Source organism: Argentina silus, assembly GCF_951799395.1.
Source record: "Argentina silus genome assembly, chromosome: 22".
Taxonomy (NCBI): domain Eukaryota; kingdom Metazoa; phylum Chordata; class Actinopteri; order Argentiniformes; family Argentinidae; genus Argentina; species Argentina silus.
In genome coordinates this window covers 2,839,515-2,858,584 of record NC_139676.1, presented here as the reverse complement: position 1 = coordinate 2,858,584, position 19,070 = coordinate 2,839,515, and the positions used below count along the sequence as shown (strand labels likewise).

Here is a 19,070-nt window from a genome sequence, read left to right as displayed (position 1 = left end):
ATGGAGAGTCAATCAGACCAAGTCATCACAAGGTGACGCTTTCTAAAATATTACATTTCATGAAGAAATGAAGAGGCTGAATGGAGACAATTCTCCCTGTGTTCAATCAGAGGGACACAGCCTCCACAGTGGAACACCAGAGCCAGATGAGTTATTACAGGATAGACCTGTTATTACAGGTGTTATCTGCCTACCTGTAGGGTGTATCTGTTCTTGAAGCAGTTGGTGACCAGCTCTCCTTTAGACAGGTGGTACAGCCAGGTGAGCTTGCGCCCGCTGTGTCTGCTGGCGTAGAAGGCTGTGAATCGCTGGTAACTCCTCTCCAGCTGGAGGGAGGGAAGGGGAGAGGAGAGGAGAGGAGAGGAGAGGAGAGGAGGGGAGAGGAGAGGAGAGGAGGAGGGGAGAGGAGAGAAGAGGAGAGGAAAGGAAAGGAGGAGAGGAGAGGAGAGGAGAGGAGAGGAGAGGAGGGTCCATCAATCAATCTTTATTACCTCAGAGGGAAATGGGGTTTTTGAGCAGAGATACTGAAAGAGAACCATAGAGGAATGTCAGGGGGGTGGATCGGTCCATTGGGTCAGTAGAGAGGGGGGTGGAACGGTCCATTGGGTCAGTAGAGAGGGGGGTGGTCGTGTGTGTGTTACCTCAGAGGGCAGGGCGAACGTGCAGGACTGTTGGAATGGCCAGGAACCAGAACTCAGGACCTGGATACTGAAGTCCACTGGGAGGGGGGGAGGGAGAGAGAGAGAGAGGGAGGGAGAGGGAGGGAGAGAGAGAGAGAGAGAGATCACTTATCTTTTCCCAGTTGTTTGAGTTCCAGTGATCCAGTGGAAACCCAGGTCAGACAGCCAGGTACTCACAGTCTAACGGCTCAGAGTTGGTGAGGTGCTTCTTAAACTGTTCGTTCAGGTCTTTGCTGACGCCGATGTCCTGGAACATGCGCTGGAGTTTGGACGTGTACTCAAAGCCGCATGCTTGCTGTGGGGAGAAAGGGACACAGTCCTACTGTAGTTATTTGGGGTATTTGGGGGTAGATCAGCTTTGAAATGAGTAAATAGAATTCAAGTTCTATCCAATAGCGTTGCTTGCATCATTTCTGGGTGGGTCCGGTGGTACGGTACCTTTAGTTAGTCTGAGGGGGAGGTGGGTCCGGTGGTACGGTACCTTTAGTTAGTCTGAGGGGGAGGTGGGTCCGGTGGTACGGTACCTTTAGTTAGTCTGAGGGGGAGGTGGGTCCGGTGGTACGGTACCTTTAGTTTAGAGATCATGCTGGCCTCTGCGTCGTCGCTGGCGCTGTTCTGATGGACCAGCCGCTTGGCCAACATCTTGGCGTAGAACTTCTGGAACACGTCTTTGTCCTCGATGTACTTGAACACCACCATCTGAGGACGGGAACAGAGGTAGGGGTTAGGAGGTAGTTACAGTAGTTAAGGGTTAGGAGGTAGTTACAGTAGTTAAGGGTTAGGAGGTAGTTACAGTAGTTAAGGGTTAGGAGGTAGTTACAGTAGTTAAGGGTTAAGAGTTGGTTATAGTAGTTAAGAGTTAAGAGTTAGGGTTATACTGTTTATGGTTGGGGTTAAAACACTGCTGAACCAAACAGTTGCCTTTGACAACGTGGTTGCCATGGTTGTTTCTGTGGACTCACCACTTGGTTGAGCGTGTCCTCAAGCTCCGCCTCCTCTGGGTTCTTAGAACTGGACAGAAAACAACACAACGTCACAAACCAACATCCTCTTGTGTGTTCTATCTAGGAAGACCACAGTCACACACACACACACACACACCTCTTCTTGAGCAGAGAGTCACAGTATCGGGCCAGCAGCTCGGGTGATTTACTGGACGACTGAACCATCTTGGTCACGGCGTTATTGTTGATGAAACGACCGCAGGCCTGGGAGGAGGAGGAGGAGGAGGAGGAAGAGGAGGGGAAGGGAGAGGAAGAGGAGGAGGGGGAGGAAGAGGAGGAGGAGGAGGAGGAGGAAGAGGAGGAGAAACAACTGGTATTATTAACCCTTTACTCTACCAGCTAAACTGATGTAGATGAAATCCTCTTCTACCAGGTCAACCACACGTGTGTTTGATACCGTTCCTCATTCCATGCATTACAATGAGCCCCGTCCTACCTTGTCCAAGGCGGCGACAAAGCCTGCGTCGTTGTTGAAAGCAGACATGACTAAGGCGTTGTACTTCTTATGGACGTCTAGGATGGTCTGGACGTACATTTTGGGGTCCTGGGGAGGACAGGACGAGACAGAGAGGGGAGAGACAGGGGTCAGAGGTCAGGGGTCAGAGTGAACTGGAGACACAACATCTCAGATGAGCCTAACAAAGACAAAGACGACAGGATAGTGACATTGGGTGGAAAATAATGCCACATTCACATTTCACTGAAATAAAACTGTCTCCTCACACACATTAAGAGCAGGTGAAAGGAGATGGATATAAAACAAGCAGGCTCTGCCCTCAGTAGGACCTCCCTGCCTAAATAAAGGTTTATTAATAATAATAATAATATTAATAATAATAATAATAATTATAATATTAACAAAGCTAAAACAAGGGTGTTGTCCTCTGGGATTCTTACGTTGAGTGCGGCCTCCCCACACTTCTCTATAGCAGCCAGGCCCTGGTTGAAGATGTGAGTTTCCAGAAGCTTCTTCAGCTCCCCCAGACCGTCAGTGATACGAGACACCAGGTTGTACATACGACCCAGGTCTACAGAGAGAGGGAGGGGGGGGGGGAGGGGGGGAGGGGGAGAGAGGGAAGGAGGGGGAGAGAGCCGGCATCAAATGGTGAGAGAAGCAAGCATACAAGTTTCTAGTTTATTGTTAGTCTCAAACACGAGTGCAGGGAGTAAAATTCTTTGGCTCGGTTCCATGACAATGCAGCATCCATACAATACAAAAATACAAAAATACAAGACATATACACCAGAACAAGAGGAAGCATCTACTCACTGCTATGCATACACTGATCCTGACCAAACACACTAGGAACACACTCCTACCAGGGGACACACTCCTACCAGGGGACACACTCCTACCAGGGGACCAGAGCCACGGAGGGTGTCTGAGCGCTGGTCAGGTGACTCTCCTTACCTTCGTTCTTGTCAGCATCCAGAAGGTTCTGGAACTCTGTGTGGAAGATCTCCAGGTGCTTCTCGATGAGCACCTGCTCACACTTCCTGGCCAGCTCGTCCTGCGTGCTCTCATGGAGGTAGACCTGAACACGCCTCTGCTCCTCCAGCAGACGGGCCTCCGCCTGACACACACACACACACACAGGTGTAGAACAGGTGTATATAACAATAATAACAGGTGTATAACACTCATAACAGGTATATATAACAGGTGTGTGTGTGTATAACCTACCTTCTTCATGTACTCTGTGACAGGGTTCTGTTGCAGGAACTCTGTGCTCTCCCTGGTGTAGAAGCGCTCTGTGTCGGCCAGGAACTGGGTCTCAAAGTACTCCTTATACACAGACAGGGTCGGCCCTTTGGCAAACGCATCGTCCTCGTTCAGACCCAGTTCAACTGGAAGAGACAGAACACCACGGTGAAACACCTCATACATACACACTACATACACACCTTATACACACACACACTACAGATACACACCACGGTGAAACACCTCATACATACACACTACATACACACCTTATACACACACACTACATACACACCTTATACACACACACACTACAGATACACACCACGGTGAAACACCTCATACATACACACTACATACACACCTTATACACACACACACTACAGATACACACCACGGTGAAACACCTCATACATACACACTACATACACACCTTATACACACACACACTACAGATACACACCACGGTGAAACACCTCATACATACACACTACATACACACCTTATACACACACACACTACAGATACACACCACGGTGAAACACCTCATACATACACACTACATACACACCTTATACACACACACACTACAGATACACACCACGGTGAAACACCTCACACATACACACTACATACACACCTTATACACACACACTACATACACACCTTATACACACACACACACTACAGATACACACTACAGATACACACCACGGTGAAACGCCTCACACATACACACTACATACACACCTTATACACACACACACTACAGATACACACCACGGTCAAATACCTCATACATACACACACACCACAGTCAAAAACAGTGTGTGTGTGTTACTAGTCCAGTGTGTGGTTCTGGTCCGACCCACCGTAAGACTGGACCACACCGCTGATTAGTCTGGTGTTGATGGTCTCTCCATTCCTCTCCTTCTCTATCAGCTTCAATACAGCATTCGTGACCTGGGGGGGGGGGGGGGGGGGGGGAGTGACAGAGAGAGAGAGAGAGAGAGAGAGAGAGAGACAGACAGAGAGAGACAGAGATCCACCTGGTCATTGAAGGTTTCATATCATATCAACCTGACTCCTCTGAGGAGCGACCGTACAGGGACATGGACAGCCATACAGGGACAGCCATACAGGGACAGGGACAGCCGTACAGGGACAGGGACAGCCATACAGGGACATGGACAGCCGTACAGGGACAGGGACAGGGACAGCCGTACAGGGACAGGGACAGCCGTACAGGGACAGGGACAGTCGTACAGGGACAGGGACAGTCGTACAGGGACAGGGACAGTCGTACAGGGACAGGGACAGTCGTACAGGGACATGGACAGCCGTACAGGGACAGGGACAGCCGTACAGGGACAGCCGTACAGGGACAGTCGTACAGGGATAGTCGTACAGGGACAGCCGTACAGGGACAGGGACAGCCGGACAGGGACAGCCGTACAGGGACAGCCGTACAGGGACAGGGACAGCCAGTCACTTTAAAACCCATCTTTTTAAACGTGCTTTTAATCTTTAACTATTTTTATTGATGTTTTTATTGACTGTGATCTTGTTTGACTTTTTATTCTTTTATCTACTCTTGTTCTCTCCATGGAATGTAGTGTCTTTGAGGACTAAGAAAAGCGATTTACAAAATAAATGCATTATTCATATTATTCATATTGATATTATTATGATAATAATCCAGGCGACCTAGAGCCAGGCCACTGGAGGGAGGTACGTACTTGTTTATTCAGCGGTCTAAAAAGGCATTCCCTCCACGTCACCAGGGCAAGCTGCAACCAGAGGACACCATGAATCACACATCCACAACATGCATCCTCCCTTCCTCTTCTCCCCCCCCCTCCCCCCCAGATAAAGGGTGTGTGAGTAGATCTCGTAGATGCCCCCCCCCCTTACTGAGTAGATCTCGTAGATCCCCCCCCCCCCTCTTACTGAGTAGATCTCATAGATGCCCCCCCCCCCCCCCCCCCCTCTTACTGAGTAGATCTCGTAGATGCCCCCCCCCCCCCCTCTTACTGAGTAGATCTCGTAGATGCCCCCCCCCCCCTCTTACTGAGTAGATCTCGTAGATGCCCCCCCCCCCCCCCCCTCTTACTGAGTAGATCTCGTAGATGCCCCCCCCTCCCTCTTACTGAGTAGATCTCGTAGATGCAACCCCCCCCCCCCTCTTACTGAGTAGATCTCGTAGATGCCCCCCCCCCCCCCCTCTTACTGAGTAGATCTCGTAGATGCCCCCCCCCCCCCCCCCCTCTTACTGAGTAGATCTCGTAGATGCCCCCCCCCCCCCTCTTACTGAGTAGATCTCGTAGATGCCCCCCCCCCCCTCTTACTGAGTAGATCTCGTAGATGCCCCCCCCCCCCCCCTCTTACTGAGTAGATCTCGTAGATGCCCCCCCCTCCCTCTTACTGAGTAGATCTCGTAGATGCAACCCCCCCCCCCCTCTTACTGAGTAGATCTCGTAGATGCCCCCCCCCCCCCCTCTTACTGAGTAGATCTCGTAGATGCCCCCCCCCCCCCCCCCCCTCTTACTGAGTAGATCTCGTAGATGCCCCCCCCCCCCCCCCCCCCCTTACTGAGTAGATCTCGTAGATGCCCCCCCCCCCCTCTTACTGAGTAGATCTCGTAGATGCCCCCCCCCCCCCCTCTTACTGAGTAGATCTCGTAGATGCCCCCCCCCCCCCCCCTCTTACTGAGTAGATCTCGTAGATGCCCTTGCGTCCTTCGTCACACTCCCGTCTGACCCAGTGGCGGTTGAGGTAGGCACAGATCCCGTTCAGCACCTTGCTGGAGAACCGGTAGTCCTCCCACTGCTGGGTGTAGAACTTCAACACACTCTCATCCATCAGGTCTTCACCGTCCTGGAGGGGGGGGCGGGGGGGGGGGGGATGTGAACAGCAGAACACCAGGTTGTGAAACCATCAGACGGAAACACATCATATCTAATAATAAATCATAATAAATACATCATATCTAATAATAAATCATAATAAATACATCATATCTAATAATAAATAATGCTAAATACAGAGAGTAGAAGCGATTGGACTCTGACATGACTGGAGATAGAGCTGATATGATATGATATCTGTATGTGCCATTTCAAGGGACAGCTTCATGTTCAACCCTCCACAAAACCAACCCTGCTGACAGAGAATCAATACGTACATCCCTCCTTCCTTCCTGCCTTCCTTCCGTTCATTTATCCCTCCCTCCCTCCTTCCCTCCCTCCCTCCTTCCTTCAATAATTGATTCATTGGTTCACCAAAGGCCCGTAGGAGCCCAGCGGGACCAGGGAGAGTCAGGTTACCTTGAGCAGGTTGGTGAGGTAGTTCTTGAGGAACTCCTTCAGCCTCTTGTAGAGCTCCAGGCCCACGAACTGGGCTCCCCCCGGGGTGGGGGCCTTTTTAGAGGGCTTGGAGGGGGGGGGGCCAGCCCCCCGGGCCTGGTTGGACTGGTGCACGCTAGTACAGTAGTTATAAACATGTCTGGAGGAGGGGGGTTAAGGTTATAACAGGACACCTGGACTAAAAAGATGTCTGTCTCTCTCCCTCTCTCTCCCCCCCCCCCCCCTCTCTCCCTCTCCCCACGCAAAACACAGGAAATCTGGTGCCTACCTGAAATAAACACAACATGCATTCATCTCTTCACCATCACTGCTCATTTCTTCTGCAACCAGGCATCAAGGCCATCTGTCATCGCACACACACGCACACACACACACACACACACACACACACACACACACACACACACACACACACACACACACGTCTGGCAGACAGGCTCAGTGCAGAAGGATACGTGTAGAGTTCCATGTAGCGTGACTTGGCCATGCTCTGCCGGGTGTAGACCTGCTGGATCCCTGCCCGCAGGTCGTCCCAGATCTGGTCCAGACCGATCTGCTTCAGCCCGTGAGGGTTCTTATTGGACGACATTCTCTCTCTCTCTCTCTCTCTCTCTGTGCTGGGTCTCTCTCTGCAACAGTAGCCCCGGGTCAATGTCCTTTTAGATGTGTTGTGATGAAACTGTGAAGAGCTAGTCCTCCATTTGGGGGGGAGGGTGGAGGGTGGGGCGGGGGGGGGAGGGGGGTGACCAGGTGACTGAGAGGGGGGTGGGTGGGTGGGTTTAGGGGTCTTCTCTTCAGATGGATAGGTGGTCTCAGAAGACCCCCTTCAAGTGGCGATCAGGAGAAGACCCTGCCTTGAGACCTGTGAAACACACACGAGCATCCGTGCACACACACACACACACACACACGCACACAAACACACACACGCACACACACACACACACACACACACACACACACACACACACGCACGCACGCACGCATACACAGTTAGAATCACACAAAGCCTGGGCTTGTCAGAAACAACCCTGAACACAGCGTAAGCACTAAGAAAAACTATTGAGTTACGCAAAATGGGATGACATTAATCAGGGCTGCTGACAACAACAAACCAGGAGCGTCCATGTCCTGGAGAATCACTTAGCCTCGGCTAGCTAGCTAGCTCATCAGGATCTGCAGCCACGCCAATACCCATCACTCGCATTCCGCTACACAGCAAAAAGTGCAGCAACCCGATTCCACTGACTACCGTTCCCTCCCCAGCTGTTTCCACAGCTGGTATGTGCATAGGCAGGTGTTATCCTAGCCTAGCCAAACACAGCTGTTATGTGCATAGGCAGGTGTTATCCTAGCCTAGCCTAGCCTAGCCTAGCCGACAGCACATTGTTTGAGACAAGCGTAGGTTTGTATGGACTCTACCTGACAGCTGCTCCACAGCTCTCCACAATAAGTCTACCCAGCCCTAGCCCAGTCTAGCCCAGCCCAGCACGGTCCAGCCCAGCTCCAGCCCAGCACGGTCCAGCCCAGCTCCAGCCCTAGCCCAGCCCTAGCACAGCTCCAGTGCTGTACAGTTACAGTGCAGGGGTAACTATAGCTGACTGGACTGGGTTTTCCTCCAGACTGAAACCTAAGCCCTCCCGGCTGCCCTGGGCTCCCAGCTCCATAGATGTACCATGTGCACCGCAGGCAGGAGTCACTCCTGACCCAGAGGGAAGGTTATTCAGCTGTCATTGAATAATACACAGACGGTGGGTGGCATCATCACAACAGAGAACCTTCTGACAACAACCACGCATTTCATGATGAGGCGTAGCCGTCTGGGGTAACCTAGCCTCGTTAAAGGCCAGAGTGTCACCCACAGGACGACAGGGAGCCGGATCAGCAAACCAATGAGGACACAGCTTTGAAGACGGGAACAATGTCTCTACTGGTGACAAACACAGGATGTATCATCATGAGTTTGACAACGGTTTGATGAGAGGAGGAGGACTCCTCCGGACCGAGGCTCAACCGGCACCCATCACCTCATCACAGGCTTTCCTCCAGCCTCCCTGTAACCATGGCAACAGATGCAGATGGAGCAGCTAAGTGAGGATAGGAGTAACTATGACAGCCAAGGGGGGAAACTCGCAGGATCTAGACGGTGCAGGACGGCGGATCCTCTCCCTCCACGACACTGAGTGACAGTCCTAAAAGGACTGATGCTAACTCTCACCACGGCAAGATCAATCCGGAGATCAATCCGGAGAGTCCTTTAAGGGCCAAACGTCTCAAAGCACCCAGGGTCTTGTCGAGCCTAGCTAGCGAGCTACGGTCATCTCCTCGACAGCCACACAACCGACACCGCATCGCCTCGTCTTCTCTCTGCGATCCGCTCGCAAAGGACACCGGTCGGCGGTGTCTGGTTGACTGACGGTCACCGGAGCGTCGTCCTGACTAAAACCCAGGAGGGACATCAGCCCAAAGACCTGCCTTTCGCCTGGCCAGAACAACGCAGGCGGACCTCGGCACCGCTCTGGGACTGACTGGTTCTCTTTGTTGGGCTTGCTTGTCCATTTAAATAGCCCACTACGTCAACGGCTAGCTAGCCCCCGAGTTCACAAATGCGTAGCTCAGTTGCTAGGTAGCTAACTAGCTCGCTACATGAGCTAGCAGGCTAGGTACCGACCGAGAGGCAGAGACGAGGCCTGCGGTGCCGCTGCCGCTGCCGCTGCCGCTGACCGACCGCAGGGACGGCGGCGAGCTGACCGGCTGTCACCGCACTCCCAGGAGCAGCGACAGCGCTCGGTTTCCAACCCAACAAAACTCAACACCCCGTCGGACACTTTGTGTTGTGTTTGTCTGAAGTCACCGGGATGAAACAGCTCTTCTGGACGAGCGGTCGAGCTAACGGTGGCTAAGCTAACCTAGCTGGCGAGATGACGTTAGCAAGCTGGGGTTCTTACCATTGTCCGGGTTCGCTCGCTGTCCGCTCCAAATCAGACGAAACAGTACAAAATAGACACGGATGTTACACTTGTGTTCGGGGTTTAGGGTTTCAATGTTCCCTTCCAAGCGACCCCCGTGTGGAGCTGAGCGGCGGACTTGTCACCGCCACAACAATAGCTGCAGCAGCGCATAGACACTCAGTCTGTGTCCGCGGAAAGCTGTCCCGCGGAAGATGAAAGCGCAGGTTATGTGGTTCCGTTTACGCGTTGCGGATATGGGCATCCTTTGTAGCACCACTTTGGTTATACAGTCGATAACTGTTATACAGTTGATTATTTATGTTTTTAGGAGAAGATTTTACAGCAAATTAATTATTATCATATGCAATAGAAAACGGTAATTGTAGTGAGCTGTCGAGTCAAGCTGTCAAATGAAGTTTTGTCACCAATAATGTGTCCCCTCCACAGTCCACCTTTCACATCTGTGTACCTGAAACAATAAAGGATAAACCAACCACACTGTTTTTCTGGCAAGGCTTGTTTAATGTTTTATATTAAGACAAAACCACATTACATATGCAATCTCAGGCCTTAACATACAGTATTGAACTAAAAGAACACAAAATGACGTTGAAAAATCGTTCATTTCTGGAGCCATGATCTTAAGCCACTTTAAAAGACAATTTCAACCAGATGTTTTTCACACAGATTCAGAACGGTGAAGAAATACATGAAACTAAAATATCTTATTAAAAAAAGGCTTTTGCACATTATCCCTAATGTAAGAAATGTACAAAATATTTCCAGAGAAGTCATGTAAAAGAACATGTCCTGCGATGTGGGGCAGTTTCCTCCTCTACATCTCATGCTGCTAAAGAAAACCAAACAACCGTACACACACGTGGCCTCTGCTGCCAATCATTCCCGTCAGCAGACTGATACTCAGCAACAAAGAGACAATCAAACACAAATCAAAAGTGTATTCTCCATAATATCAGTAGGTTATATTATGTAATGTGATATTATTTGATATAATATTATACTATATTACATTGTGTGTATTGTGAAGTGAAGATATCCTAATGCAACAGGAGCTCATGCTCTCCAGTGAACTTGGTGTCTCTCCGTAGTTCCGTTCCTCAAAACCGTCTTACAAAATGTTCATATTGCCTTGCAACTGCAAAATGGTCGACCAGGGCCTACACAGTATGTGATGATGGGAATTCAAATGTGCCCAACTACAGTAGTTACAGAAGTACAACCAAAGGATTAGCGCGTTTTACTGAACTGTACTGCAGATCACAGACAGAGCTTTAATTACATTGATTCATAAAAACACACGATAAACAGGCAAAAAACAGCAACATGGTGATATGAATGTATCTATGGGAGAATCTCTGGGCTGGTTCCCTGGACCTAGATTAAGCCTAGTCCTGGAGTAAAATAGCATTTTCAATGGAGATTCCTCACTGAAAGTGTGATTTAGTCCAGGGCTAGCCTTAATCTGTGTCCAGGAACCCCCAGACTGGGCTCAATCTGTGTCCAGGAACCCCCAGACTTGTCTTAATCTGTGTCCAGGAACCCCCAGACTAGTCTTAATCTGTGTCCAGGAACCCCCAGACTAGTCTTAATCTGTGTCCAGGAACCCCCAGGCCAGGCTTAATCTGTGTCCAAGAACCCCCCAGACTAGTCTTAATCTGTGTCCAGGAACCCCCCAGGCTAGGCTCAATCTGTGTCCAGTACCCCCCCAGGCCATAATGTGTGTATTCTAGACTTCCTGTTCTTGTCCTCAGAACACACAGAGTTGACTGTGTTACTGGGTATACCGATATAACCGTCGCACAGGAAACACCAACCAACACGTGATGACGAGACCCTTAACATGACCTTAACATGACGCACGTAGAACACACAACCTCACTGTACCCCAAAACTATCATATCAAACAGGGACATGTTTTTACCAAGAAATACAGTACACACTGATACCTGCAAAGGCATACACGTCAGACAAAGATGGTTATGGTACTGTATGCATGGTACACAGGGGAGGCTGGTGGAGGTAGAAATCGGAGGACAGGCTCATTGTAATGCATGGAACAGAATTAGGAACAGCATCAAACATTCCATTCCATGCAGTACAATGGGCCCGTCCTCCGATTTCTACCTCCACCAGCCTCCCCTGTGGGTATGTGTGTCATACCGTTGTGTCCCCAGTGAGAGTCACACCTTTACCTTTCATATGGCCGGACAGTCATGGTGCGTTCAGGTGCTCCTCGGAAACTCTGGAGCACCTCATTGGCTGAATGGGAGTTACAGCAGCTCAGAGAGGGAAACTCAGAGGAACGTTGACATATGACATTTCTGAGTTTGCTATTGCAGAGGAGCATGTGAATGCAGCATAACCACCCACCAATGATGTCCCTATTGTGGCCCTACGGACGGTTTCTACAGTTAAAGTCAATCAGGCTAAAGTTAGTCCAACTAGAGTTAGTCAGGCTGGAGTAAGTCAGACTAGAGTTAGTCAGACTAGAGTTAGTCAGACTAGGGCTAGTCCGACTAGAGTTAGTCAGGCTGGAGTTAGTCAGACTAGAGTTAATCAGACTAGAGTTAGTCCGTCTAGAGTTAGTCAGACTAGAGTTAGTCTGACTAGAGTTAGTCTGACTAGAGTTAGTGGGCCAGGTGTTTAATAGTCCAATCCAGGAGTTGCATCAGTCCCAAGGCTACAGTCAGAGGCTGAATCCTGAAGGCACATTCGATATTAGACATTGTCATGTTTGACAACTAATACACTGCCTGCTTTGTGGTTGCATTTCTAGACTATTCTATACATAGAATTAGAACGTTAGAATGACGATGATAGAATGAGAATGATAGAATTAGAATGAGAGAAGGGGAACAATCATTCTAACTCATTATAATTCTATGATTCTATACTATTGCTCAAAACAATATCATACCCCCCCCCCCTCCACCCACAGGTCAACCTATCAGATCTGACCACATTACAATCTGGCTGAGAGGAACCAATCAAAACGCATCAAGACCGCTAAAAAAACCAACTAAATAGAGAAAGTATTAAAGCACATTGGATGATTTTGGCACTAAACCAGAAGAAGAGGAAGCGGATCACAGAGCCAGGTGTGACGGTGTGACGGTGTGACGGAGGGATGTGGTAGTGTCTTGGTGTCGGTGTCAGCATGCTGTTGGAACCTACACAATCAAATGAATACAATACAATATAATACAATCAAACGTCAAAGTCTGGGACATAAACCGCCTGTTTCTACCAGGGCGTCCATTTTGTTCCTCCTAGGCGACTCCTACAAGTCGTCGTTTGGCAGCGAAAAAAAACAAACTATACGTGTACATGTTGGTATGTTACATGTGTGTGCGTGACCCTATCTATTACCGCAGGCAGCAAGTCTCTACAATCAAAGCAGAAATCATTAAGACATATTCGTCAACTGGAATCGATGCAAAAATAAAATCGATCAAAAGTGTAATAGCTGTAGTGTTTTTTTTCCATTCGTAGTCCAGAGGATGCAGCTGTTGTTGTTGTTGTTGTTGTCGTTGTTGTTGTTGTGACAACGGCTCCATCGTGTGTATGACTGACGTCATTGTTGATAAACCTCCTCCGACTCCTCCCATCATGTAAATACAGTATAGACCAGACAGCCAATCATCACACACCTAGTCCCAGTCTTCATCTTCATCATCATCATCATCATCAGCCCCTGTAACTCATGTATTCATCATTCATCATCTAAGCTCTCGCCGTCTCACAGCCGAGGGCGCCCAGCAGGCACGGATCTGCCCGGCAACAACATCCCAACGTCCTGATTGGCTGTTAGATAAACCACTCCTTCTTGCTCTCGTCGATGGTCTCTGTGAAGGCGGGGTCGTTGACGATGATGGCCGCGTCCGCGCAGTCCGCCGACTCCGCCCCTTTGGCCTCATTGGTGTGGTAGGAGCCCTTGTGACGGAACATGTGACGAACCAGGAAGACCAGAGTGCAGAGGATGGTGAAGATCACCACGGCGATGATACCTGTCAACAACAACAGCACCAGCAGGCGTGTGAGACACGGTTTGTGTTTGTTTTGTGATGTTGATTGTTTGACTGCCTGTACGACAAATGTCGTACAGGCAGTCGAGTAGAAGTTGGATTATGTTTTAAAATCTATGAGGACCTTCCCGTTTAGATAGCACAGAAGCAAACTTCCTCATTGAGGATAATGACGTTTTATTGAGTTTTGGAATCTCAGACACACCACATTTCTGAGGGACCTTTGATAGCAGTAATAAAACGGTATGGTTGACGTCAGTGTTGACGGTGACTCACCTCCGATGACGGCAGAGTTGCGGTCGACTCCGTCCTGACTGACCATCTCCTCGTTGAAGGGGAACACGACACCAGCTGACCACAAACATACAGTACATCATCATCATCATCATCATCATCATCATCATCATCATCATCACCATCATCATCATCACCATCATCACCATCATCATCATCATCATCACCATAATAATAATGTATTTATTTAGTATAGAGCTTTTCTCAGGACTCAAAGACACTACATTCCAAAACAAGAATAGAGAGATACATACAAAGTAAAAATGTATTTAAAAAAGTAAAACTCATAACTTTTTAAAATAAATCATAATCATAATTTAAAACCCAATGAAAATTGTCTTAAATGTGGCTCGTTTGACAAACCAATTTTCCTGCGGGGATGAATAACGTATAATAATCTCATCTCATCTCAAAACATAACTCTGTTCTGAGAGTCATGATCACATGGCAAGATCAGACCAGGCTTCTTCATGTCAGTGGTCTCCATCCAGTAAGCCAGAGTTCAATAAGCCAGAGTTCAATAAGCCAGAGTTCAATAAGCCAGAGTTCAATAAGCCAGAGTTCAATAAGCCAGAGTTCAATAAGCCAGAGTTCAGTAAGCCAGAGTTCAATAAGCCAGAGTCCAGTAAGCGTGAGAGTGAGTGATGCATCGGGCCAGTCTGACGTTGTTGGTGAGAACACACAGGACAGGCTTTATATAGACGACTCTATCTGCACAGTGGGGGGGCTATGGGGGGGGGGGGGGGGGGGGGGAGGCAGCCTGCTCTTTTCAGCTGGCATCTCTGTGGGTCTCCACTCACACTCACACACACTCACACACACACACACACACGCACACGGACACAGACACGCACACACAGAGACACACACACACACACACACACGCACACGCACACACACACACACACACACGTATGCACACACACACACGCACACGCACACACAGGCACGCACACACGCGCACACACAGAGACAGGCACACAGACACAGACAGACACACACACACACACACACACACACACACATGCTTGTCCACTCAGTGGGGCAGGGATCACAGACGCCCCTCGCTGGGAGCTTACACACTATGATCTGCTGTCGTAGGAGCACAACAGAAGACACACACACACACACACACACACACACACACACACATACACACACACACACACACACACACACATTGTTTGAATCCCAGATCCCCCCTTTAATCCGTGTCAGGTGACCTAGCCCTCTAGGTGGCGTACCTGATGTGTTGTTAGAATCCCAGACTGCCCCTTTAATCCTCTAGGTTTAATCCCCTATGAACCCTCTAGGGGGCGTACCTGAGTCGAGGTGCCAGGGGTCGTTGACGGAGGCCATGGGGGAGAGGGTGAGGGGTGTGGCCCCGCAGTTGGACTCCACCAGGACGCCCTGTGTGGTGGCGGGGGCCGTGAGGCCCGGGCGGAGGGCCGCCTTCAGGGGGGACACTCTGTTGAACTGCACCCTGGACAGACACCCCACGAAGCCAGGGGTGTTGTAGCGCTCAATCAGGATAGGGTCGATCTGACCCGTCTCTGTGGGGGGGGGGGGGGGTAGAGAGAACATGTTATATGTCAGGATAGGGTTGATCTGGGGGGGGGGGGGGGTGGACATGTTACGAGTCAAGACAGGGTTGATCTGAGACGGGGGTCATGTTGGATAATGTTGTTTTCCTGACACAGAAAGAGGAAAAACAAAGCATCCAGCATCCATACATCATTGTTCTTCAAAGACGGATTAAGAGGAATAATTAATAACAATAACAATAACAATATCACAGTCATCCATCTGGTGGTCTGTAAGCCTGTTTTCAGATGTCCCCTGGTAAAACACAAACACGGCCTTAAGAAAACACACACCAATATCAGACAACAATACCAACTCCTGAGGCACCAGAAACATCAACATCAACATCAACATCATCACTACCCAGAACCCCCCTCTGCAGCACCGAGCGGGTCCAACACAGAAGAGACCAGATGGAGGGACTGTACCTGTTTATCCAGCTGAGACGTTGATCGCCCCGGACGCACACACACACACACACGTCTGTTTCTCTGTCTGTCTGTCTGTCTGTCTGTCTGTCTGTCTGTCTGTCTCTCTGCCTCTCTGTCTGTCTGTCTGTCTGCCTCTCTGCCTCTCTGTCTGTCTGTCTCTCTGTCTGTCTGCCTGTCTGTCTGTTTGTCTCTCTGCCTCTCTGTCTGTCTGTCTCTCTGTCTGTCTGTCTGTCTCTCTGCCTCTCTGCCTCTCTGTCTGTCTGTCTCTCTGTCTGTCTGTCTCTCCGTCTGTCTGTCTCTCTGTCTGTATGTCTCTCTGTCTCTCTGTCTCTCTGTCTGTCTGTCTGCGTCTGTGTGTCCTGGTCTAGTGGTCGGTGTGTAAAGTTCTCTCTGAGTGGTTCAGCTCCTCCTCCTCCTCCCCAGGATGATGTCATGGTCCTGGACCAGAGAGCTGATTGGCTCACAGAGCTGAACAGAGCCTGGAGCACAGAGAAAACCCGGGTAGGACTTGAGGATCTGGGGTGTATCTCAATAGTCTAGAGTGGCTTCCTCTCCTGTCTCCTTGTCTCCTTGTCTCCTTTCCTTTAGCGGTCCTAATGTGAGACACCTGGACAGGTGAAAGCTTATTTCCTGGTGGGGATCCGATCCTCCATCTTGCCTTTGACCTATCTTGTGTTTTCAGATGGACAGTTAAAGGAGGGGAGGAGAGGAGGAGAGGAGGAGAGGAAGCCTGTTTAGACTACTGGGACGGACCCCGGCCCTTTGTGCTCCCGGAGGATGATGTCAGAGGATGGTGGGTTAATTTATTCACAGAGTGCAGCAAAGCACCCTGGGGAGTCGTAGGGTTCAACCAGCCAATTAGAATGGGCCATTCTGCTCAGTGTCGTGCCTAGCTCTCACTGACACTCCCTAAGCTCTACACACTCACACACACACACACACACACACACACACACACACTCACACACACACACACACACACACACACACACACACACACACTCACACACACACACACACACACACACACACACACACTCACACACTCACACTCACACTCACACTCACACTCACACTCACACTCACACTCACACACACTCACACTCACACTCACACTCACACTCACACTCACACTCACACACACACACACACACACACACAGACACACACACACACACACACACACACGTAGACACAGACACAGATACACACATATGCACGAACGCACGCGCACACACAGACAGAGACACAGAACAGACACAGACACAGACATACGCACACATGTACGCACGCACACACACAGACACAGACACAGAACAGACACAGACACAGACATACGCACACATGTACGCACGCACACACGCGCGCACACACACACACACACACACACACACATACATACAGACACACTAAATAAATAAACGGTGATGCTCTTACCGAAGACCTTGCCCAGGAAGATGGTCTTGACCAGGTTGAAGTGTGTGTCCGAGGCCTCTGGGAGGCTGTAGCTCACGGGAGGGTAGTGGTCCAGCTGGACACACACAGAGGGACACACTCAGTATGACACACCAGGGGAGGCTGGGGGAGGTGGAACACCAGGGGAGGCTGGGGGAGGTGGAGATCGGAGGACGGGCTCATTGTAAGGCGTGGAACGGAATGAGGAACGGTATCAAACACGCGTTGTGTATGACACCATTCCTCTTCTCGAGTCCTTCCGCTCGATGCATTACAATGAGCCCCGTCCTCCAATTTCTACCTCCACCAGCCTCCCCTGCCACGTGACTATGATGTCATCACGTGGTCACCATGTTATAGGGGAGTTATGATCCCGCCAACTGACTCTAGTGGTCTGTCTGGAGAGAGCATGTTATTACCGCCCTCTAGTGGTCTGTCTGGAGAGAGCATGTTATTACCGCCCTCTAGTGGTCTGTCTGGAGAGAGCATGTTATTACCGCCCTCTAGTGGTCTGTCTGGAGAGAGCATGTTATTACCGCCCTCTAGTGGTCTGTCTGGAGAGAGCATGTTATTACCGCCCTCTAGTGGTCTGTCTGGAGAGAGCATGTTATTACCGCCCTCTAGTGGTCTGTCTGGAGAGAGCATGTTATTACCGCCCTCTAGTGGTCTGTCTGGAGAGAGCATGTTACTGGCAACTGAGGGAACAATGTGCTGTACCTGCAGTGTGTAGTGTGTAGTGTGTAGTGTGTAGTGTCTAGTGTGTAGTGTCTAGTGTGTAGTGTGTAGTGTGTAGTGTGTAGTATCTAGTGTGTAGTGTGTAGTGTGTAGTGTGTAGTGTCTAGTGTCTAGTGTGTAGTGTGTAGTGTGTAGTGTGTAGTGTCTAGTGTGTAGTGTGTAGTGTCTCGGGGGCGAGGTTCCTACCTGTAGGCGGATGGTCCTCTGGACCCTGGAGATGTTGATGTGGTGGGGCTGTCCGTTGGCCAGGTTGCGGTGGTCCAGGTCGATGGTGAAGGGCTCCTTCAGCCCCCCCAGGCTGTAGCGGATCTGCAGGGTCCCTGGGTGGCAGGAGGAGGAGAGGGAACGCTGTCAGGCCTGATGAGACAGCAATCTTATCTAGCTAGGGGCTAGGGGCTAGAGGCTAGGGGCTAGGGGCTAGAGGCTAGGGGCTAGAGGCTAGGGGCTAGGGGCTAGTGTGGAGGGGCTAGGGGCTCGTGTGGAGGGGCTAGGGGCTAGTGTGGAGGGGCTAGGGGCTAGTGTGGAGGGGCTAGGGGCTCGTGTGGAGGGGCTAGGGGCTAGTGTGGAGGGGCTAGGGGCTAGTGTGGAGGGGCTAGGGGCTCGTGTGGAGGGGCTAGGGGCTAGAGGCTAGGGGCTAGGGGCTGGGGGCTAGTGTGGAGGGGCTAGGGGCTAGGGGCTGGGGGCTAGTGTGGAGGGGCTAGGGGCTAGAGGCTAGAGGCTAGGGGCTAGGGGCTAGGCGCTCGTATGGAGGGGCTAGGGGCTAGTGTGGAGGGGCTAGGGGCTAGAGGCTAGGGGCTAAGGGCTAGGGGCTAGTGTGGAG

General features: G+C 50.5%; 2 protein-coding genes across 2 annotated transcripts in view; both read right to left on the bottom strand.

The window, feature by feature from the left end:
• Positions 1 to 9,863, bottom strand: part of LOC310821597 (cullin-1) — a 20,477-nt gene extending 10,614 nt beyond the window's left edge. Inside the window, exons 1-16 of the mRNA XM_083693688.1 lie at positions 9,703 to 9,863; positions 7,210 to 7,616; positions 6,716 to 6,893; positions 6,099 to 6,266; positions 5,129 to 5,179; positions 4,262 to 4,352; positions 3,369 to 3,532; positions 3,096 to 3,258; positions 2,582 to 2,712; positions 2,121 to 2,228; positions 1,782 to 1,888; positions 1,643 to 1,691; positions 1,248 to 1,379; positions 858 to 975; positions 642 to 718; positions 195 to 326 (exon numbers count right to left, since the gene is read on the bottom strand). Of these exons, the coding sequence (XP_083549814.1) occupies positions 195 to 326; positions 642 to 718; positions 858 to 975; positions 1,248 to 1,379; positions 1,643 to 1,691; positions 1,782 to 1,888; positions 2,121 to 2,228; positions 2,582 to 2,712; positions 3,096 to 3,258; positions 3,369 to 3,532; positions 4,262 to 4,352; positions 5,129 to 5,179; positions 6,099 to 6,266; positions 6,716 to 6,893; positions 7,210 to 7,343 (1,803 nt within the window). The 5' untranslated portion in view covers positions 7,344 to 7,616; positions 9,703 to 9,863. The remainder of the gene's footprint in view (positions 1 to 194; positions 327 to 641; positions 719 to 857; positions 976 to 1,247; positions 1,380 to 1,642; positions 1,692 to 1,781; positions 1,889 to 2,120; positions 2,229 to 2,581; positions 2,713 to 3,095; positions 3,259 to 3,368; positions 3,533 to 4,261; positions 4,353 to 5,128; positions 5,180 to 6,098; positions 6,267 to 6,715; positions 6,894 to 7,209; positions 7,617 to 9,702) is intronic.
• A 3,670-nt stretch (positions 9,864 to 13,533) lies between these two features.
• LOC310822006 (contactin-associated protein-like 2) overlaps positions 13,534 to 19,070 on the bottom strand; it is a gene marked incomplete at both ends in the record, with an annotated part of 34,754 nt that continues 29,217 nt past the window's right edge. The window contains 5 exon segments of the mRNA XM_083694295.1: positions 13,534 to 13,733; positions 14,028 to 14,102; positions 15,368 to 15,598; positions 17,498 to 17,591; positions 18,437 to 18,570. Of these exon segments, the coding sequence (XP_083550421.1) occupies positions 13,534 to 13,733; positions 14,028 to 14,102; positions 15,368 to 15,598; positions 17,498 to 17,591; positions 18,437 to 18,570 (734 nt within the window).